The following is a 24,128-nucleotide window of genomic DNA, read 5'->3' as shown; positions in this document are numbered from 1 at the left end:
GGCAAATGCCGCGATGGTACCTAGCTTAAGGCCACGGCCGCTTCCTTCCCTCTTCCTTTTCTATCCCTTCCCATCCCCCCGCAAGGCGCCTGTTCATCCTAGCAGGTGGGGCCGCTTTGGCGATGTACTGGTCATTCTCCCAAGTTGTATCCCCGACCCAATGTCTCACGCTCGAGGACACTGCTCTTGAGGCGGTAGAGGTGTGATCCCTTGCTGAGTCCCAGCGAAAACCAACCCTGGAGGGTAAAAATATTAGGAAAAGGAAGAATAAGCCTTATATTACAAATGTCCGGCGGCAATTCCACAGTACCGGTAGCTCTTTTTTCCTTCGAGCAATGTTCACGATGGATGAAACTGCGGTTTTTGAAATTTGTCTCATTAATAACAATTTCACTGAATACTTATAGTCTTTTCTTTCAGTGCCCACCGTCCTTTCATTGACCTGAAAAGTTTATGAATGAGCATAGACAACTCGCATTGTCTATTGTCAGAAGTTCATCGTAGACTGTCGCAATAACAGCACAGAAATGTTGCGCCCATTTTTCATTACTTATTAACTGTTTCCTTTAATTTTGTCAGCTTGGATCACTGAGTAATGCCAATGACGTCTTGTAAATCACACACAACTACACAACACTTGATTCGCATGCATGTGCTGGTACGGATCTTCGACGTCACTGTAAGAATTCCGTGTACTTTTCAAACAGACTACCCTAGACCGGTTTTCGAGTACAGCAAGTGGCCAGGCACGTGAGTCAACCTCTCCTACTTGCCAAGCCTTTAGGGGAAGTGCACAACAACATGTGTTGGCCTGCGATAAGAACAGGTTCAACAAGCCCTATACTCTGCTACTGTACTTCCACTACGCGTGGACAGAATGACGTAACCGGCGCATCCTGCTACGGCCGTTCAAAACACATTAGGTCCTGAAATATTTGGCTCAGTTATGGGCAAACTAATAGGACAAGGTAAAAAGTACATAGCATATATTGTGAGATGTATTTTTCTTTGCCGACTAGCTTAATATCTGCACGTATACCTCTAACATCCTGTATAGACTAGCAAGATACCCGTGCTTCGCTACGGTATTATACTGAAATGTATAATTGAATGTTTATTGTATTAGATATATAATCCGCCGAAATTCGCGATCTGACTCGTTTGCTGCGAGAATCCACCAAAATTCCCGATCTGACTGGTTTTCTATGATTTTACGGCACGTTTCCTCCCACTTTTAAATCTTCCTTTCCAGCAATCGATTTCGTACTTCCCGGGCTAGGCTCAGGTATTCCTGCCGGTGAGTTGGATCCGTAAATCTTTGCCATCTCTTCCTATAATATTTTTAATATGGATAAAATCCTTCAGGAGATCTGGCGTGGTGTCATATTGGGTGCCTTGGCGGCACTGAACCCGCGGCCGGACTGCATTCTTAGTCATTACCCGTCCAGGAGCCGTTTCCAGCGCGGTCCGCACATTTGACGACGGTCCGGAATATTATTATTATTATTATTATTATTATTATTATTATTATTATTATTATTATTATTATTATTATTATTATGTGTTGCTGGAATGGCTGATGACAGGGAAAACCGGAGTATCCGGAGAAAAACCTGTCCCGCCTCCGTGTTGTCCAGCATGAATGCCACATGGAGTGACCGGGATTTGAACCACGGAACCCAGCTGTGAGAGGCCAGCGCGCTGCCACCTGAGCAACGGAGGATCCTTATAAGTACATTAATAACAGTAAAATCAATTGGTCTCACCTCCTTCTACACCCCACCGAAGTTAAGTTTATTTACCGCCAACCCCCCCCCCCCCACCATAAAAAATTAAAAGAATGCTTGTTTCTTTATGTTTAAGGGAGATTCCAAACACCAATGTTCACGTCTATTACCTTCAGTTTTGAGATATAAGTATCCCCATAAAAATAATTCACTTTCTTTCACTTCATTTCACAATAATCCCCCCCCCCCCTTAAGTGAATTTTCCCGCAAAATAATACTTGTTTCTTTAATAGTAAAGGATCTTCTAAATACCAATTATCACGACTCTAACTTCTTCAGTTTTCGATTTAATTGTCCTCATGAAAGGATTTCAACTCCTTTAAACTCCCGCCCTCCAAGATGGTTTCCCCACCAAAACGCGTTCTTCTTTGTTTTTAAAGGAGGTCCAAATAAGAATTTTCACGTCTGTAACAACTTTAGTTTTTATTAGATGTATGTATTCTCATACAATTCAGTCAATTAATTTTTCAATTCTTTCACCCCCCCCCCCCCCTTCATTGGATTTTCCGAGAATACGTGTTTCTTTACTTTTAAAGCAGATTGCAAATATCAAATTTCACGTCTGTAACATCTTCATTTTTGAGATATCAGTAGCCTAATTAAAATAATTCATCACCATTTTCAGTCACTTTTACCCGCCCCCCTCCACCCAAGTGGTATTTTCGAAAACTAAAAGTACACGTTTCTTTATGTTTAATAGAGATAAAAAAATACCATTTTTCACTTCTGTAACATGTTAAGTTTTTTTAGATATACTGTAAATATTCTCATTTTAAAATTTCACCCCTTTTAAGTTCCCCTTAAGTGGAGTTTCCAAAAACAAATCACCTATATTTCTTTACATTTACAGGAAATTTACACCCACTCTTTACGTCTGTAACATTTTACGTTTCCAAGATATTCTGTAGATATAGTCTTACAAAAAATTCACCCCAATTTGTCACTCCTGTTTAACCGCCATTAATTGGCTTTTCCAAAAACTAAAAAATACGTGTTTCTTAATTTTTAAAGGAGATCCCATATGCAAATTATCAGTTCTGTAATATCTTTAGTTTCTGAGATATGTGTATCCTCAATTAAGGCATTCAACCCATTCTTCACCCTTTTACACCCCTCCTATTAGGATTTACAGTAAACAAAAAAAAAAGTGTTCCTTTATTTTTAGAAGAGATTCTAACTACCAATTTTTATATCTGTAAATTTTAAAGTTTTTAGATGTAGACACACTCATTTTAAAAAATTCACCCCCCCTTTTCACCCCTCAATATTTGGATTTTCCAAAAACGAAAAAATACGTGTTTCTTTACTTTTAAAGTAGATCCAAAATACCAATTTTCAGGTCTGTAATATCTTCAGGTTCTGAAATATAAGTAGCCTCATGAAAGGCATTCAACCCATTATTCACCCTTTTACACCCTTCCTATTGGGATTTTCCGAAAACAAAAGAATACGTGTTTCTTTATTTTTAAAGGAGATTCTAAATACCAATTTTTACATCTATAAACTTTAAAAGTTTTGAGATATAGATACACTCATTTTAAAAAATCATCCCCTTTTTACCCCCACCCCATTAATTGGATTTTCCACAAAAAGAAAAATACGTACTTCTTTATTTTTAAAGGAGATCCCAAACACCAATTTTCAGGTCTATAATATCTTCAGTTTCTGAGATATAATTAGCCTCATTAAAGGCATTCAACCCATTTTTCACCCCTTTTCACTCCTCCTATTGCGATTTTCCGAAAACAAAGAAATACGTGTTTCTTTATTTTTAATGAAGATTCTAAATACCAATTTTTACATCTGCAAACTTTAAAAGTTTGGAGATATAGATTCACTCATTTTAAAAATTCACCCCCTTTTCACCCTCCCATTAATTGGATTTTACAAAAACATAAAAATACGTGCTTCTTTATTTTTGAAAGAGATCAAAAGTACCAATTTTCAGGTCTGTAATATCTTCAGTTTCTGATATATAAGTACCGGTATCCTGATTAAAGGCATTCAACCCATTTTCCCCCATTTTCACCCTTTTTCATCCCTCATATTGAGATTTTCTGAAAACAAAAAATACGTGTTTCGTTATTTTTAAAGAAGATTCTAGATACCAATTTTTACATCTGTAAACTTTTAAAGTTTTGAGATATAGATACACTCATTTTAAAATTTCACCCCCATTTTCACCCCCTTACCGAAGGAATATCCAAAAATCCTCTCTTAGCGAGCACCTACATCATAATATGAATATATCCCCAAAATTTCATTTCTTTATGTCCAGTAGTTTTGGCTCGGCGATGATGAATCAGTCAGTCAGTCAGTCAGCACACACTTCTCATTTGTCGCACGACTGTCTCATTTCCATCAACTCGAATAGATGGCTCCATTATACAGTCAGGCACTCAGCTGTAGCGGCGCACAATGGAACTATTACGAAAACACTGGGCAGCGCAATGAATTTAATCAACCTGCTGACAGTTCAAGGAAACCGAAACATGCAGAATAATGCTCGTTGTGACCTTGTTTTAAGTACGCTGGGTGACAAGACACCTCTGAATTTAGTATAATAGCCATAGGTGTTAACAGGAAAAGGCTCAGATATTTCGCCTAGACTTTTGAAGTAGTGCCAGCTAATGTTTGTTTGATTAATTCTCTTGTTTTTTATCCACTTGAAATTCTTCTAGAGTATTGAAAAGTTTTTGACGGTCTATAGAGTCATATGCTTTTTCTGAAATCTACAAAAGTAATGACTGTTTGTCTGGTTTTGCGCATTTGGAGGATAGTTTTGAGATTAAGGATTTGTTCTGTACAAGATCTTCCTTTTCGGAAACCTGTCTGGTATTCACCAATTAGATGGTCTGTTTGTTTCTCAAGTCTAGTGAGCTGGGATTTGAAAAAAAATTTGTAAGCAACTGGTATCAAGCTAATTCCTCTATAATTATTGATGTTCGTTTTATCCCCTTTCTTGTGTAGTGGATGGATTAGCGCACATTTCCGATCTTTCGGGATTTCTTCAGTGAACCAGATGTTCTCACGAATCGAGTGGATTTAGCGGGCTACGCTGTCATCTCCTATCTTCAGCATTTCGGCAATTACACCATCTTTCCCCGGGGCTTTGTTATTTTTGAGTCCATGGATTATTTCTTTGACTTCTTCCAGTGTTGGGGGTTCTGAATCTTGATTAGATAAGGGTTTTCCAAAGGTGAGCTGTTCATTAGGGGATTCACAGTTTAAAAGATCCTGGAAATAAACTGCTAGAAGTTTGCACTTCTCTTGATTATTATTTTCCAATGTCCCATCTGCGCGTTTGAAGCAAAGACCAGGTGCCTGATAATTTGATAATTCTCCTCTGAAAGTTTTGTAGAAGTTCCGTGTATTTTTTTTTTTTTTTTTTTGTAAAATCTTGTTCAATTTCTGCCAATCTGTAGTGTTCGTATTTGCGTTTTTCAGACCTGATAATTTTTTATGTTTGTTTCTGTATCTTGGTGAATTCCTGCCAAGTTTGTTCAGTTTTGTGAGAATTCCAATTCTGACAGGCTTTAAGTTCTAAAGTTTATGGCCTTGTAGCAGATTTCATTCCACCACCTATGTTTACGTTTCCTGGGTGGTGTGCCAACATTTCGAGAACCCTTCAAATGTATGTCTTTGAGTTCTAACCAGTTCGAACGATTGTGAGTAGGAATACTTTCAAGGAAAGTACTAGTGTTCTGTTTAAGAAATTCCGGACCGACACGCAGTTTTTTTGTTATTCTGGGTTTGGACCTGTTTGGTTAAAATTTGTCCTTGATTAAGGATAGATGGTGGTCAGAGTCAATGATTCCTTTTTTAACTTTAACATTCATAATTTATTTTTGATTTTTCTTGGAAATAGCCACATGATCTAGTTGAAATTCTCCCAAGTGAAAATTTGGGGATCTCCAGGTTGTTTCCTTGCGTGGAAGCGCGCGGAAATGTGTTGACATTAATTTGAGATCAAATTTTTTGCAAAAATTTATTAATTTCTCTCCATTTTTATAATCCTACAATGGTCCTGAATTTCTTTTCTCTGCCAATTTGGGCATTGAAATCTCCTAATAGAATTTTATGTGATGGTTTGGAATTGTGGCTGTAGTTTCTTCTAGCAGTTCCCAGAAGTCTTCCACCATTTGTGGATCTTTGTGATTGTAGTTATTGGTGGGTGCATGCGCATTAAGTAATGTATAAGCTTTGTTTCCTGATTTAATGGATAGTGTTGAAATTCTTTCAGAAGGCGAAGAAAAGTTAAGTACTGAGTTTACAATGTTTCTTCTTACAGTGAATCCTGTGCCAAATTGTAATGATCTCTTATGAAGGGAGATTGCTGGCTTGCCTTTGTAAATTCCATAAATTCCTGAGTCAAAATGATTTTCATCCGTGTATCTGGTTTCCCGAAGTGCTAAAATTTGGATGTTTAAGTTATCTAACATGTCTGTTAATTGTTTTAACTTCCCACTTTTCCGGAGTGTGTTGAAGTTTAGACTACCAAAGAAAGTTTTGCATTTTGGGTGAAGAGATTTGGGAAGCTCCTATACATTCCCGCATGATGTTCTCTGTCCCCCAGAATCCAATGACCGAGAAAAACTAGTATGTCTACTAGGGCCTGAGGTAGTTGCATTGTAGGTTGATTCCATTATGCTATCAAGTTAAAAGTATTGGGGACATCGATCTATGTCCGTGTCATGGTTACAACTGAAGTGGTGAGCTTCAGAGTTTGCTGAAGATGTTGGCGGGCTGTGCCTGTTTTTGGTCCGCGAGAGGTATTTTATTTCCCTCAAACCCTCCAGACAAGTCCGGCGAGCCTCCCGATCCGCCACCTGGGAATAATTTATCAAGGAAAATATCCGATGAATTTTCAAGTCTTTTGAAAAAATTTAAGAAAATCCTAGGGAATTGGCCACCTGGATGACAGCCTTGAATGCAGATCAAGGAGGACTGATTTAGGTCTAACCAAGAGAGCTACAAACAGTTCGATGGCATCGTGCCAGACTTTGTGACGACCACTCCATGCTCCCACAGATGGACTCGTATAGTGGCTCCAATTTTTCTTTCTTCTTTCCACTTCAGCGTGGACCCTTGCTTCTCTGCACTTCTTGTTCACTTTTCTTGAACTAATTTTAAGTCTCGAGAACCAGATTCTTAGAGATTATAAGTTTGTGCCGTCTGCTATATTTTCAAATTACTCTTAAATCCTTAAATTTAGCTGAATGTATCATTATAACAAGAACGTTAAGAACCCAGGAGGAGTGGTCCAATGTTATCCCATACATTGTGTAGAACGCCCACCATGTCCTGTTGTTACCAGTCAACTACTGTGAGTCAGACGTACAGTACGAAGCACCTGACAGCCGCATGAGGCTGGTTGCTAGTATCGTGCGTCACAGTGGCCGGATATTGTACTCGATGGCTATGTGAGGGCACCCATTCACGTCGTGCAGGTTCGGCTCCACCAGGAAACACCACCCCGAGGGAGAACCGTCGTATGGTGCGCCAAGCATTGCAGGATCCCAAAACTTCAGCACCCACCATCCGCGAACTGGAAATTCTACAACATCCTGTGAGTTCCCACACAGTGTCTCGACGACTCCCATCCGCCGGAGGATCCTACCGCCCCATGCGTTGTTGCCACTGACCCCAGAACACCAACGCCTACGTTTGGAGTTGTGCCTTGACCTGTAGGCATGGACAGAGGACGACTGGTGTCCCATCATATTCAGTGATGAGTTCCGCTTTTCCACAACCTCCGATGACCATCGTTTCCGGGTTTGGCGCCGTCGAGGGTAGATGGCAGATCCTGCCCATATTGTGGAAAGACACACAGGCGTAATCCTTGGCATCATGGCGTAGAGAGCCAAAGGATATGCGTTCAGGTCACCTCTAATAGTGCTTTGGCAGACTTTGACGTCAAAGAATTTGTACACCCGCTAATTCTACCCTTTAGGGCACAGCACCCTAGGACAGTGTTCCAACAAGATAGTGCACGACCGCACACAGCACCTGTGTCTATAGACTGCCTAGAGAATGTTTGAGGTCCTGCCGTCGCCATCAAGATCCCTGGACCTCTCCATCATTGGACACGAGTACAGTACCAATCTGCGGTATCTGGAGGGAAAATTGCAACAACTGTGGACGAACCTGCCTCAGGAGAGTATCTAAAGGCTATTTGACACCATTCCATGCTGCATAAGAGAGTGCATTGTGACGCTCAATTGACCTGGCACTAACATTCCATCTATAACTGCCAACGGCATTTTCTCTTTCATCCCATCAGTTCAACGAATATGTAATTTCACTCACTTCAACCACTCCTTCTGGGTGGTGTATTATACATCCAAAGTAAATAATAGCGATGCGAAGTAATTTCTGATGTGTTTTCTCTTTCTGTTTCTGTCTCCAGTTTTCGATGAGGACTTCGTATTTGAGGTGCATCCTTCAGCACTCGGTCGTCGGACTCTGGAGGTGCTGCTATATGATTTTGATGCCTACTCTCGTCATCACAATATCGGAGGAGTTAAATTACCGTTAACACACATCGACCTCTCGGAGAAAGTCACCATGTGGAAAGGACTTGGGCCATGCTCAGAGCAGGACGCTAAGGTAAGAGCATTCTTAGGGCAGGTTGCCTTACGAGATTTCCTACTGAAAGTATAACTAGTATTCTTACTTCCAGACCCGCACACCAACCATGGTCAGTTCACGAGCTAGGAGTCTAAACATTCGAATCGTAATGATTTACAGTAATCAATTATTCATTCCAGTGTTCGCCTTGTTAATTGAACGTTGCTATGGATTTGAATCCCAGCGTATACAATTGGCATTTAAGAATGCATAAATGTGAGGGAGCACTGTCAATAGATTAAAAGGGTAACATTCCGATACTTCGTGGTCTCTTAACATGCAAATCAATGAACTGGATGGCAAACGTGTGGAATTATATGTTTTTCTGCACACCCTTATTGTTAGTAGTTTAACTTTGAATTAAGATAGGTTTCCAGTGAAGATGGGGGAGGAAGCGGCCATGCCTTAACTGGTTCATACTGGATTGAAATGTCTTCCTTATGCATCTTCCACAGTCAAGCTCAACAAATTACAAAATTAAAATGCTAATATATTATGGTTATTTGATGAGATACATTGTTGCGATAGACTGATCTTACAGTCAATTGTAAATGTATGTAATAGAAAATTCACATGATCTAATAATTTAGTTTTCTTTCCTATTTTTGAAACGACTAGCCATCATATCTCATGCTTGACGCCACATGCTTCTAGAAAAGGATGTAGATTAGGACTGAGCAAGTTGAGAGTCAGCATTTTGTTGGAAGCACGCAAGAATCACGGGTGTTCAACCGCAAAGTGAATGTTCGTCTATTCCAGGCTGAACTGGGAGACTTGATGGTGTCGTTGGCTTTCTTACCATCTGCAGAGCGGCTCACGGTGGTGGTGCTGAAGGCTAGAAACTTGAGAGTTGTAGACGACACCAGATCGTCCTCAGGTAAGTGAGCGGCTGGATATCTTGAGATATACGGAGCACCAAGCATCGAAGTAAATTTCGTGCATTGCCGACGTCAATAGTAAGTGCATTTCCGGACAAATGAACTTTCCCCGCACTCACACAACCGTCTTTAAATCTTTTTTCAAACTCATTTTTCAATAAGTCAATCAAGTTAATAAACCGATAACATGGCACTAAACTGTTTGAGTTCGCTCCTTGAAGCTCAGTACAACATGGGATCATGCTCTCCTCTAATCGCTATCGAAATATTTTAGTTATTTCGCATCGCTAACACATAACTATACATTTAAAAGCAAGCCTTTCCCTTGTAACCCATCATTCAAAACATTTAAATGTTGCGTTAAATTGCCAAATCCCACAAGCAGTTTTCGTCTCCAAATTGTGCCACCTCTTTCTGCTTCATGTTCATCCTCACTAACGCGAAACGACCGCTTCACTACTAAGTCAGAGCCAGCGTGCCTCGGCGTAATCACAATCTATTTCAGCCAGAAATGACGAATTGCCGATGATTCAGTCCATGTGATTGTAGATGTCACTGTATACATCACATGTTGTAAATTTACACTGAGCGGCGAAAAGTTATGGGAAGACAATGAATATGTTGCTCCTCGCCAGCTCTCACAATGGCAGCAAGATGGCGAGACATCGTTCTGGAAGGATCTTGCACTATTACCCACAATTATTGGTCTTGTGTAGTAGGTGCGGAGTTCATGTAGCTTACACCAGCATCAACAGCATCCCATAAATGCTCGACTGGATTAAGAATGGGGGATCTGCAGGACCGTAACTTCACTGGAGTACTCCTCCAATCACCTGCGTGCCACCACAGAACGGTGACATGGCGCATTGTCCTGTTGAAACATGGCTCCTCCATCAGAGTACTCTAGGGCCCGAAAGGGATACAGATGGTCTGAAAGAATATCCACATAACGTACACCTTTCACCACTCCCTGGACCCGGACAATGGGCCCTAACTGTGACCATGAGAACGCCACTCAGACCAAAAATGAGCCACCTCCTGCCTGGACATAACCTTATTGACAAGCAGGATCCATAGCTTCATGGGGCATACGCCACAATGTCACGCGCCTATCAGCTCTATACAACTGGAACCGGGTTTCATCGGACCATACCTCACGCCGGCACTGTTTCAAAGTCCATTGCCGATTTTCGAGGGTACATTCTCGTCGCTGAGCTCTGTGTCGAGGTGTCAGCAAAGGGACACGAGTTGGTCGTCGGCTGGTGAAGCCTATGCGGTGCAGTTGCCTCCTTACAGTCCTGGTAGAAATGGGCTCCTGACTCCCAACATTCAACTGGGCGGTGATCTGACTCACAGTAGCCCGTCGAGCGCCCAGTATGGTTCTGCGGAGGCGATGTGATGTCGCGGTCTTCCCGTGCGACGGTCTATCTAAATGCGATATTGAAGATTCGCCCTCGACACTGCTGACCTCGGAAACCCGAAATCGCATGTAATCTCCGCAATGCACCGTGTGCCGACGATCATCCCACATTCAAAGTTGTTAACTGTCGAGGTGTTGTCAACTTCACGACACTGGTGTCTGTGACAGGCCGCACCTTCCCGTGACACTTCTTTATGAATAAGGCAGTATAATTCAAGAGGCATTCCGTATTTCTGTTAGTAAATTCGTTTCCTGTTATTCCAGTTAATCCAGTTTTTGCACAACTCAAATTCGTTGCTCCATCTGCTGTCATAGCTGCCAATCCAACCAGTCTTCAATGTTTCCCTCAGTTGGAGAAACCAATCCTCGCCTGTTGTATTTTCATGGATGCCAGCTCATCACTTATTTCACACGCTTTGTAATTACCAGGAATAAAAATTAAAAGTTGTGCTGTATCACGGACGTCATTAGTTTCATATGATGATGATGATGATGTTCGTGGATTAAACGGACCTAACAGCTAGGTCAGCGGCGCCTAATTGTACGAGGTGTAACGAAATGCAAATTAAAACTTCGAAATATATCCGGATCAGAATCTAAAACGAGTGGTGATGAGAAAATGATCGTGAAACAAAAACAATCAATGGATCAAATTCACAATGTCTTAATTACTGGGAACCAAAATCCAGGTCACCGGCCCCTCACGATGGTACTATTCACTAGTTAAACAGAACCATGATATTCCTCTTACAGTGGTACTAATTACAGGTAACGTAGACTCATGGTGTTTCTCGCATGGTGGTACTAATCACACACAATGGCACCACTCGCCAGCAACGCAGACCCATGGTGATCCTCACCTACGTGCACTAATCACGGGCGCCGGTTTCCCCGTGGTGTTCCTCACCTGGTGGAACTAATCAGAGGTCACGCATACTCATGGGGTCGCTCACACTGTGGTACTTTTAATAGGAAATGCAGACCCACGGTCCATCATACGTGGTAACGCCCACAGGCAACACATTCCGAGGTCTACGTCTGCATCCCCCATCCACAGGGGGCAGAGGTAGAGGGAAAATGGTAAAAGAAGGGATCCGACACTTCGAGAAAATGAAGTGCCAGACAAAGATGGACAAGGGGCACGAAAGGCATGAAAATGAAAGAATCCCCAGGCCTCAAATGCTCCAATTACGTTGGGGTCAGAAAAAAAGAAAAGTTGACAATGGGAGGTCGGACAGGATAGATCAAATTGAGGAGCCTGGCACAAGTGTCACGACTCAGCTAAGGGCCCTGTGCTTGCCAACCCACGCTCCTAAGATGAGAGCGCCTGAGACCCCTCTTAGTCGTCTCTTATGATAAGCTGGGGATACCGTGGGTGTATTATTAATCTGCGTCCCCCACCCATAAGGGGTGCATTTCTTTCATCCAAAGCCAATGGAAAGCACTCGAATGATTTTGATTTTTCGCGCAGTTGTGAGCACACATTAGCCCCGCGTTCTTCTCGTCACTGTGCTCCGTGATAAGCCAACCGAAATGATCAGTTGTTTCTTTTCACACACAAAGTTCCCATCAGGCTAATAAATGTTCAGCTCGATATGTTTCGTGAACATTTCCGGTGAGACTTCTCCTTCCGTTTACTCCATCATATACGGATCTGTGTTTAGAATCATAATGTTCCATTCTTTAAAAACTGAAGTATTTTCTGTTCTCAAAGCGAAAGGTCATGAGTCCATTTTTCTTCTAAAATCAAGGCACTCACTGTCCATATTTCTAGGTTTGGAAAGGGACATTTACTTTCACAAATAATTAATACGACCTTAAATATAAGTAGTACATAAGAACATTATTTCAAAGTTGTGAGCTTGCATCCGGGAGGTAGTGGGCAGTTTTCTGTGGTTTCCCATTTTGGCACCAGTAAGGCCACGGCCATTTTTTCCCACTCCTAGGCATTTCCTGTCCCATAATCGCCATAAGACATATCTGTGTCAGTGCAGTGTAAAGCCAGCAGCAAAAAGATGTTGACACCAAAGTAGTAAACTATAATAAAACTCGCAAAGCACATTACGTGTGTAAACTGGCAATTTCCTGTGGATGTCCCGAGATAACTGTGCCTATATAATCCCTTGTTGAATGTTGCAAATGCTCCGGGAGAGTCTGCAGCTGTAATTCCAAGAACGAAAAGAAAAAGTATAATGAGCCCAGTAAAAGAAACATCACGAGCAGAAGATTTCTTACCGTCATATCTCCTTCCTCCGTACATTACAACAAAGTTCGAATTTTACGAAAAACATAAACACACCGTCAGAAGGCCTTCGCGGGCCGCTAGGTGCTCATCTCGTAGGAGAGTGTCAGACTACGGCGCACATCGGGCAGGTCCACGAGTTAAGTTTTTGGTAGCTTAACAGAATTTATATTTTTATTCCGTATACTGAAGCTATCAAGGTTCCGAAAGTTCAGTATCGCGCTGCGTGGTATTCAGTCAAAATAAAGAGAAGTCCAGTTGATGTTAGTTTGTTTTAATATTATTAACAGCCGTCCAATTAATACAGTGTCTGAACTACATATCGGTTGATATGTTACAGAGTCCAATATCTCTGATGGAGAGACGTGAAGCCTAGAGATGTTGTGTGAACGAATCGTGGTTGGCGACTAGTTAATTATAGCTTGATTGCGCTATTTATATAGTATATCCATCTCTGGATTTACGTGTCAACATCTTACAAAATATGTTATGACAAAGGTGACGTACATTGTTTATTTACTGGAAGATTACAATAACTAGTTACTCATGAGTTGCGCTCAAGGATACATTGCGACACAGTTAGGAAATATACTGAAATATGTTAGGGTTAGTTGTTATTGAAACTAGCCTCTTATCTGATTGACAATTTATATAAGCTTGTCTTATTGGTCATTTGTTATGAACCAACAGGGAGTGAAGTAATTACAGTGTACTTCCTAATATTAAGAAAAATGAGAAGTTCTGCTTAGAACTCAAATGGTTGGACTGTTGCGGTCCTACCTTCGACTACTGGGGTTGGTATACATAAGTCCTCCCCCCTTAGTGGGTTGTTGCCCTCCTCGATAATATCTATGTTAATTTTTCCTTTCTTAAAATTAGTATATAGTTTATACAATCTTTTTCTAAAAACTAACAGTATTACACATATTACAATGAGAATGAAAGTTCCACTTACAGCTTGAAATTGTTTTATAGTGGTGTTACCTTCAGGGATAGGTTTTAGATCCAGTTTCATTTTATTTGCCTCAAGGTGGGAATAGTAGAAATTTATTACATTCTTTATTAGAGGATTATTTTGGGTTGACAAAATTGGGAACAAATAGATATAATTCGTAGGATTGGGTTGTAGGGTTATGCCCATACTTGAAATAGAGCAAGATTCATTACTATATATTATATGTGGTCCAGAAAGTTTTATAGTTTTCTGGTAACTGGGACATGTTTGTAATATTATTTTGGGTTCATTATTATAGAACAAAATGTGTTCTTTGTTCACTGATTGAAACAATTGTACATTATTCTTAATGAAAGCAAAATTCACTTCCTGAAGTATCTGTCAGATTACAATTAGTTATTCTGATATTATAGTACATAAGTACATAGGATTGTGTATTTTTTACACATGGTACATTAGACCATTTTAAGGTAGGTCCTTGTAAATAATATCTCTTTGTAGGAATTAATATTAAGTTATTTTTGTTAAGTACAGGAGAGATTGCATACAGTTGATATTGATTGGCATCGGTAATTGGCATTGCTAGAATCACTACCATTTCCTCATTTAGCATTAGGATTTATGTTTTAGACATTTTTAAGTTTTCAAACTGATGGTAAGGGTCAGCATGAATTATTGATTTGGTTGGATAAATTGATCTCAAATGGTTTACAATATTAGTTAAGTCTCTTTGAGAAAATAATTTAACATTTGTCATTTCACTGAATGATAAACTAATCGTCTCTTGAAGCACTTGCACAATTTTATTAAATTTATTAACACTGAATAGAATATATTGCAGATGTTCAAGTATGTTTATCTTGAAGTCTTGTTCTTGCAGAATACCTTGGATTACCTTCATATTGTTGTTCACCACATTCATTTCATTATAAAATTTTTGAGCAATAGAATTGCTAAATTTATATATGTGTTTAATTTCATTAGTGTGACTTTGTCTTAATGCTTTCAATTGGTTGTTTAAATTATCTAAATCATCTTGGTCTAGATTGCCTGAGATGAATTTTATTACAGAGCCTAAACCGTTTATTAAACCTCTTTTTGTTCTAAAAGTGGTAGGTAGTAATTTATTTAATTCTTTCTTAGATTCCCTAATAGTTTCATTTAGTTCTGTCATTAAATAAGGGAAAGTATTATTACTTCTTTTTATTAGGCTATTAGCGGTATTTTGTATATTATTAAAAGAATATCTCAAACTAGTGAGGTTGAAATGAAACATGAACTTATGGTAACCATGAATTATTATTGCGGATCCCATGGAGTCAGCATAGAATCGTCGTGTTTTTATGGACTGGTAGTGGATGGTGCCATATCCGGCAAGGTTTTATATCCCGAAAGTGTCTTACATGGACTTTTCCGTTTTTCATTTTGCAGTATACCGGTACCCCGTTTGCTTCCATTCGGGTTATTATACAGGTTCTTGGATTTCTTATTCCTATGATCTGATATGTATGGTCCCAATGGAAGAGTTAGATTTAGTGTGGTCGAATATATGGTCTAAAGCTTGATAATATGGACCATATAGAACGTTGAAAGGAGGTTGTTTACTTGCGGAGTGGATTGAGGAGTTGTAATTTGTAATTACTGTATATTAGTTAAGCTTTCTGAGATGGGAGTGAATTTATCGTAGTCCCTTGAAATACGTAACTTCTCGAGAAGAGTAGAGTTTAGTCTTTCTACTGGGGAATTAGATGAAGAATTTAATGGAGTAGTGGCATGATACTCAATATTAGTGGCTGCACAATATTCCTTAATGACTTTGTTGTCGAATTCTCCTCCTTGATCATGAGTGATTTTCTTCGGAAACCCATGGTGTGAAAAGTACACTTGCAGTTGACTTAATACAGCCAATGCTGTACCATTTGGTAAGACATACTTTGAAGAGACATCTAGTATAGTCAATATACGATTCTGCTCAAAGTGAAATGTGTCAATATGTATTTGAGAAAATGGGTGGTCAGCTGTAACAGGACCTTGGTTCGTTACTTTGTTAGGGTGTCTCTCATACTTGTTCCTTTGACAAAGGTTACATTGATTTGTCAAGTTTCTAATCTGCTCTCTTAGTGAGGCCAATAGTACCTTGTTCTTGTTCATATGTCTCTATTATGCCGTTATGATTTTCAGAGTGATAATGTCTGCGTGTCTGAGCATTCAATATCCTCTAAGAACTTGGAGGTTCCGAGCTGGCATGCTCTAATGAAAGAGAGTTACGTCGTTGAAGTGACGATAATTTTGAGTAAATGATTACTCAAATCATTCTGGAGATTTTTCTGTGTGACAATCATGTGTCTGGTATATTTCTTGAATAATTTCTGTTCAAGAATCTTGGGAGGATTACCATATTTCACTATGATCTGATTACGATTTTGATTTAAATTCCGCTCAGATGTCTTTAATGTGAATATTGGGTCTTCTTGGTTGGAGTGCACAGTTCTATTGTCCATATCATTCTGGTTGTTATATTCGTCTTTCTGAGGGTCGAACCCGTCTGTTTCTTGAAACATTTGTTCTGTGTGATAAGAAGTTTCTGGCTGTGTGTCTTCCTGTGAGTTCATATTACCTCAGTAGTATAATTGGATGGTTCTGGCGCCACCGCCACCGCGGGATCCCAGAGGCCACCTCCACCGCCACCGCACTGGGGGGCCTCCCAGAGGCCACCTCCACCGCCACCGTACTGGGAGGCCTCCCAGGGGCCTCCTCCACCACCACCCCAGCCAGAGGCCTCCCAGAGGTCTCCTCCACCACCCGCGGGAAATTTGAATTTGTAAACAAAGCCACGTGCTTTTTGACAGCTGTCATCGACAACGCATCGCTAACCTCAGTACTGCCATCTTGACGGGCCTAAACCTCAGTGGTACCAACTGCACCCACAGCACACACTGCCGCATACACACACTCACTCACTCATGCCTTACACACACTCTGCTACCGTAGACATGCACACACATACATACGCACACACGCGCCCATACACACACCAACAGGTCCGTGAATACTTACCAACTTACCTCATGAGACGAGGCCGTGGACGGGCTGGAACAGACTAAAACAGTCTGGAGCTGGACTCGAACCAAATTAAACTAAAGGGAGGAACGGGAGACGGAAAGAACCCAGAACCCTTCCCGATAAATAAAAGAACGGGGTCAAAATACATGGGGTTTATTAATGAAAATAAAGCAAGATAAGGCAATTAAAAAAATATTCAAGTTTGAAACATTACTCACGGAGATATGCGTAGAAACTTATCGTGTAGGTTATTCATCCAATCATATCAAGAGGCAGATTGAAAACATATCAAACATGGCCACACAAGCTTCTTACAATCACAAACTTGTAACATACGATTTACTTCCTCCACATAACTTCATACACGCGACGTATGACACATTCGTCCTTGCAATAAACTAATATCAGCGGACATACATCGAAAAAACTTACACGCACATCAAATAAAAACATACACGTTACATCTCACACATCTCCATGTATATGGACCACCATCCCAGAGAAGAGATCCATCATGCAACAATCCCCCATTTGAAAAAACACAGCATCCCAGCAAGGAAGAAAAAATCAAAGAATAAACATGGCTGCCATAGTTACAAGGCGAGTAAACAAAGCTAACAATGAAAAAAGGCTCATTCAAATGAAAGCAACAAACGTAAATATATAATTAGGCCAGCAAATAGCCCGCAGAATGAAAATAAGAAAATGTAAATAAAACTATAAAAAATAACACTGTAAGAAAAGGAGAATGCTGTTAATCAGGCAAGCATACAGCACAACCACACGTACACACTCACCATACAGACCCAAAAGAAATGTATACGGGTAGAATAATCAGTTTTGTCCAGACACATAACGAACACAGGGAGATCCGCATAGCAAGACAAGTGCTTTCATGGACTCATGAGCTCAATACAAGACGCGTAAAATAACAAAGGATTGCCGCATCAAGGCAAGGCATATCCCCACATAATTCACAGTAGCTTCATCGTAACCATCACGCTTGCAACGTATTCATATCGCCTCACCACGGACGAACATGAATACCAGTCATAGCGTCAAACACAACGTCACGCATCAAGAGCTCGGCCATGAGAAAATCGACGAATTAAAAAAATGGCAATAGGTCTCGAACTTCAGATCACATACACGCCAAAGAAACACACCACTGACTAAAACCATCCTCCATCCTTACGGGTTTAAGTCACACAAAAAACAGAACACACAAGATCAGAGAAAACTAGCAATAAGATAAAATGCAGCATTAACGGTTAAATGTACATAACTAATACGCCCACGCAACCATAGCAAGCCAAAAAAAGGTTACCTTAATAGACGGGCGTTGCTGAGAGCATTAGGTAGTCACAAAATAGCGACAGAAGTAAAGAGTCGGGCATTCAAGTAGATAAATATACTGCAGGAAAAGTAAACGGCACAGGTCAAAGATCTCGTATTTCAAAATGTATATTGTTGTATCGACCGCCATGTCGGCTACAACCGTCCTGCGAACTTGTTTCAAAGATGGCGGACACAAGACTGACTGAAGAGACTTCGGCTGATGGCCGGAAGCGCACTCTGTCAAGGAGAAAACGAGTCATACGTCACGTCCAGGGATAAATCGACCGAAAAGTCGATTGCAGTCAAAGAATGTATTACATACAGAGGAGTGCGCCACCAAGGGAAACTTGGTGCGGCACACAACTTAACTTAACTAGCTCGAGATAAACAAATCCACGTGTTTTTTGACAGCCACGTGCTTTTTGACAGACAACAACGCATCGCTAACTTCAGTACTGCCATCTTAACGGGCCTAAACCTCAGTAGTACCAACTTAACCTAACTAGCGTGAGATAAACAAAGCCATGTGCTTTTTTGACAGCTGTCATCCGCCATCTTTAATCCAGAGAGCACCGCGCTGCCCTCTTTATCGCAGTAGCTGCAAATTCGTCACCTGTCATCGGCAGTGCTGCCATCTTGGCGGGCCTAAACCTTAGTGCGAGATAAACAAATCCACGTGCAGCTGTCATCCGCCATCTTCGATCTATAGAGCACCGTGCTGCCCTCTTTAGCTACTTACCTTTGAAATGTGGTGGCGGATAATTTGAAAAATGCTTTTTGACAGCAGCCATCTTTGAGCACCGTGCTGCCCTCTTTAGCTAGATACCTGTGGTGGCAGACAATTCCACGTGACAGCAGCCATCTTCGAGCACCGTGCTGCCCTCTTTGTGGTGGCGGCAAATTCTACAAGCTCTTGTTTGGAAACAAACTCACGCGCTTTTTTGACAGCCGTCATCCGCCATCTTTAATCAACAGAGCACAGTGCTGCCCTCTTTAGCTAGATACTTTTGAAATGTGGTGGCAGCAAATTCCACGTGCTCTTGTTTGGAAACAAAGCCATGTGCTTTTTTGACAGCTGTCATCCGCCATCTTTAATCAACAGAGCACCGTGCTGCTATCATGCGGGCAATTTCGTCAGCTGTCATCCGCCATCTTTAATCCACAGAACACCGTGCTGCCCTCTTTATGGCTACTACCTTAAGCACGTAGTAGCGGGCAATTTGAAAAGTTCTGTTAGCTATCATCCGACATCTTTAATCAAGAGAGCACCGTGCTGCCATCTTTAGCTAGATACCTTTGAAATGTGGTGGCGGATAAGTTGAAAAATGCTTTTTGACAGCAGCCATCTTTGAGCACCGTGCTACCCTCTATGTGGTGGCGGCAAATTCTACATGCTCTTGTTTGGAAACAAACTCACGCGCTTTTTTGACAGCTGTCATCCGCCATCTTTAATCAACAGAGCACCGTGCTGCTATCATGCGGGCAATTTCGTCAGCTGTCATCCGCCATCTTTAATCCACAGAACACCGTGCTGCCCTCCTTATGGCTACTACCTTAAGCATGTAGTAGCGGGCAATTTGCAAACTTCTGTTAGCTATCATCCGCCATCTTTAATCAAGAGAGTACCGTGCTGCCATCTTTAGCTAGATACCTTTGGAATGTGGTGGCGGATAATTTGAAAAATGATTTTGACAGCAGCCATCTTTGAGCACCGTGCTACCCTCTATGTGGTGGCGGCAAATTCTACATGCTCTTGTTTGGAAACAAACCCACGCGCTTTTTTTGACAGCCATCATCCGCCATCTTTAAGCAACAGAGTACAGTGCTGCCCTCTTTGTTGTGGCGGCAAATTCCACGTGCTCTTGTTTGGAAACAAAGCCATGTGCTTTTTTGACAGCTGTCATCCGCCATCTTTAATCAACAGAGCACCGTGCTGCTATCATGTGGGCAATTTCGTCAGCTGTCATCCGCCATCTTTAATCCACAGAACACCGTGCTGCCCTGTTTATGGCTACTACATTAAGCACGTAGTAGCGGGCAATTTGAAAAGTTCTGTTAGCTATCATCCGCCATCTTTAATCAAGAGAGCACCGTGCTGCCATCTTTAGCTAGATACCTTTGAAATGTGGTGGCGGATAATTTGAAAAATGCTTTTTGACAGCAGCCATCTTTGAGCACCGTGCTACCCTCTATGTGGTGGCGGCAAATTCTACATGCTCTTGTTTGGAAACAAACTCACGCGCTTTTTTGACAGCCGTCATCCGCCATCTTTAATCAACAGAGCACAGTGCTGGCCTCTTTAGCTAGATACCTTTGAAATGTGGTGGCAGCAAATTCCACGTGCACTTGTTTGGGAACAAAGCCATGTGCTTTTTTGACAGCTATCATCCGCCATCTTTAATCAACAGAGCACCGTGCTGCTATCATGCGGGCAATTTCGTCAGCTGTCATCCGCCATCTTTAATCCACAGAACACCGTGCTGCCCTCTTTATGGCTACTACCTTAAGCATGTAGTAGCGGGCAATTTGAAAAGTTCTGTTAGCTATCATCCGCCATCTTTAATCAAGAGAGCACCGTGCTGCCATCTTTAGCTAGATACCTTTGAAATGTGGTGGCGGATAATTTGAAAAATGATTTTGACAGCAGCCATCTTTGAGCACCGTGCTACCCTCTATGTGGTGGCGGCAAATTCTACATGCTCTTGTTTGGAAACAAACCCACGCGCTTTTTTTGACAGCCATCATCCGCCATCTTTAAGCAACAGAGTACAGTGCTACCCTCTTTGTTGTGGCGGCAAATTCCACGTGCTCATGTTTGGAAACAAAGCCATGTGCTTTTTTGACAGCTGTCATCCGCCATCTTTAATCAACAGAGCACCGTGCTGCTATCATGCGGGCAATTTCGTCAGCTGTCATCCGCCATCTTTAATCCACAGAACACCGTGCTGCCCTGTTTATGGCTACTACCTTAAGCACGTAGTAGCGGGCAATTTGAAAAATTCTGTTAGCTATCATCCGCCATCTTTAATCAAGAGAGCACCGTGCTGCCATCTTTAGCTAGATGCCTTTGAAATGTGGTGGCGGATAATTTGAAAAATGCTTTTTGACAGCAGCCATCTTTGAGCACCGTGCTACCCTCTATGTGGTGGCGGTAAATTCTACATGCTCTTGTTTAGAAACAAACCCACGCGCTTTTTTTGACAGCCATCATCCGCCATCTTTAAGCAACAGAGTACAGTGCTGCCCTCTTTGTTGTGGCGGCAAATTCCACGTGCTCTTGTTTGGAAACAAATCCACATGCTCTTTTGACAGCTGTCACCCGCCATCTTTAACCAACAGAGCACTATGCTGCTATCATGCGGGCAATTTCGTTAGCTGTCATCCGACAGCTTTAATGAACAGAGCACCGTGCTGCCCTCATGCGGGGCAATTTCGTTAGCTGTCATCCACCATCTTTAATGAACAGAGCACCGTGCTACCCTCATGCGGGGCAATTTCGTTAGCTGTCATCCGCCATCTTTTAATGAACAGAGCACCGTGCTGCCCTCATGCGGGGCAATTTCGTCAGCTGTCATCCGCCATCTTTAATCAAGAGAGCGCAGTGCCGCACTCTTTAGTTGAAATGTAGTGGCAGACAATTTGAAAAGCTGCTAAGAGAGCATCGTGTTAGCATCTTTATTCTTCGACATGTGGTGGCGGCAAATTCCACATCCGCCATCTGAGAGCACCGTGCTGCGCTCTTGATCGTAGTAGCGGACAATTTAAAAAGAAGCGGTTAAGAATATAATCGAACACTGTACTCGATACAACATATGATCAGAACATCGATTTTTCTAAGAGAAAACAAGACTACAGTTTTGAATAGCTTGCGTAAGATAGCTATTGTTTGCTTAGCTTCAACATGTGATTAGAACATTAAAACATAGCAATACTAGAATCGAACACTGCACTCGATATTGTTAACCTTAAGATGTGATCAGAACATTAATTGATGTGTTCAAAACATTTGATAAGTGATCAAGACTAGAATAGAACACGATACGACATGTTTGAGGATACCTTTATATATATCGCGTGACTGGAGTGATGCATTTTTAGACTTGAACACATACTGCTGTTAAAAACCTATTACAACTAGAATCGCGTACTATAGTTCGATGTTGCAGAACACAGCATTGCGAGACTAGAATCAAGCACTGTTTAGAAAAACAAAAAATTCTCTTCTCAACATACTTACTGAGCTCCTCTTCCTGCTCAGTGAAGGTACATCTCTATCGAACGTGCATTGCAAAAGCAAGATTGTAAAACATAACAAGACTAGAATCGAACACTGCACTTGATGTTAACTTCAACATGTGATTAGAACATTAAATCAGGTTCAAACATAGCAAGACTAGAATCGACCTCTTCCTACTCTTTCAAGGTACACCTCTATCGAACATGAATTGCAAAAAACAGGATTGTAAAACATAATAAGACTAGAATAAAACACTGCACTCGATGTTGTTAACTTCAACATGTGATTAGAACATGAAATGAGATTAAAACATAGCAAGACTAGAATCGAACACTGCACTCGATGTTGTTAACCTTAACATGTAATCAGAACATTAATTGATGTGCTCAAAACACTAGATAAGTGATCAAGACTAGATTCGAACACTGCACTCGATGTTGTTAACCTTAACATGTGATCAGAACATTAATTGATGTGTTCAAAACACTATATAAGTGATCAAGACTAGATTCGAACACTGTACTCGATACAACATGTATTTAGAACATGTTAGGGGATACCTTTGTTCTAAGAAAATCAGATTGAAACATAACAAGACTAGAATCGAACACTGCACTCGATGTTGTTAACTTTAACATGTGATCAGAACATTAATTGATGTGTATAACTTCCTTTACTTACTCTGCCAGGGTACATCTTTATCGAACATGCATTGCATAGGAGAGTGTGCAAGTTTAGACTTGAATACATACTACCGTTCAAAAAAACATATATACACATACTATAGTGCGATGTTGTAGTACACTACATTGCAAGACTAGAATCAAGCACTGTTTAGGAAAAAAAATCTCTTCTCAACATACTTACTGTGCTAGACGATAACATACTTACGAATTTAATCAACATCTTCTTTCTTGCTCTTATTCTTCTTCGAGAGGAAGGAGTAGGAGGAGAAGGTAATATCTAATCTAAAATAAAAGAATATGCCAATTCTACAGTATTTATTTACATCTCGCATGTACTAGTTTTATCATGAATGATTTTACTTGTAGTGATGTTTGCGTACTTTTGCTTTCTCGATGTAATTCTTGTATGAACATGCTTTTACGCGTCAGTAAAACTAATAACACAAGATTTTTTCTCTATGCCGCGATATATAATGAAAATAGAACGTTGATTTAGTTCTTCTATTTCTAAATCAGTTAGCACGCTAAATCTATTAGGTAAAAAAACTTGAAAGTCTTTGCAGACACATAAAATCCTTTCTGCAAATTTCGTTTTTGATCTTCGTAGTGAAATTACTTTAAATTGCTCATTTAGCGGTAGACTTGTTAGCGGCTTGGTAGTTGGAGATGAAATATGACCTAGCTGGTTAATCTTCTCCATGTTTTTTTCTAAAAAGAACAAATATATAAATGTAGCGTTAGCACTTGCATCACACATAGTAATAATAGGATATAAAAGGGTAAGTGTGCTAGCCTAGTGTTAGGATGTTCGGAAGAAACCAAGTTTCAACCTATAGAGGTCAGACATTGCTGAAAGTTTGAAATTATAAGATTAACCTCTTCTATGGCATGC

The 24,128-nt window shown here is 40.8% G+C and overlaps 1 protein-coding gene across 1 annotated transcript in view; it reads left to right on the top strand.

The window, feature by feature from the left end:
* Window positions 1-24,128, top strand: part of Sytalpha (Synaptotagmin alpha) — a 652,840-nt gene that overhangs the window by 504,738 nt on the left and 123,974 nt on the right. The window contains exons 7-8 of the mRNA XM_067146141.2: window positions 8,197-8,396; window positions 9,177-9,294. Coding sequence (XP_067002242.2) covers window positions 8,197-8,396; window positions 9,177-9,294 — 318 coding nt within the window. The remainder of the gene's footprint in view (window positions 1-8,196; window positions 8,397-9,176; window positions 9,295-24,128) is intronic.

This window comes from Anabrus simplex, chromosome 4, assembly GCF_040414725.1.
Source record: "Anabrus simplex isolate iqAnaSimp1 chromosome 4, ASM4041472v1, whole genome shotgun sequence".
In the NCBI taxonomy this organism is placed as follows: domain Eukaryota; kingdom Metazoa; phylum Arthropoda; class Insecta; order Orthoptera; family Tettigoniidae; genus Anabrus; species Anabrus simplex.
Note: the sequence above shows the minus strand (reverse complement) of the source record. Positions and strands in the feature narration are given on the sequence as shown.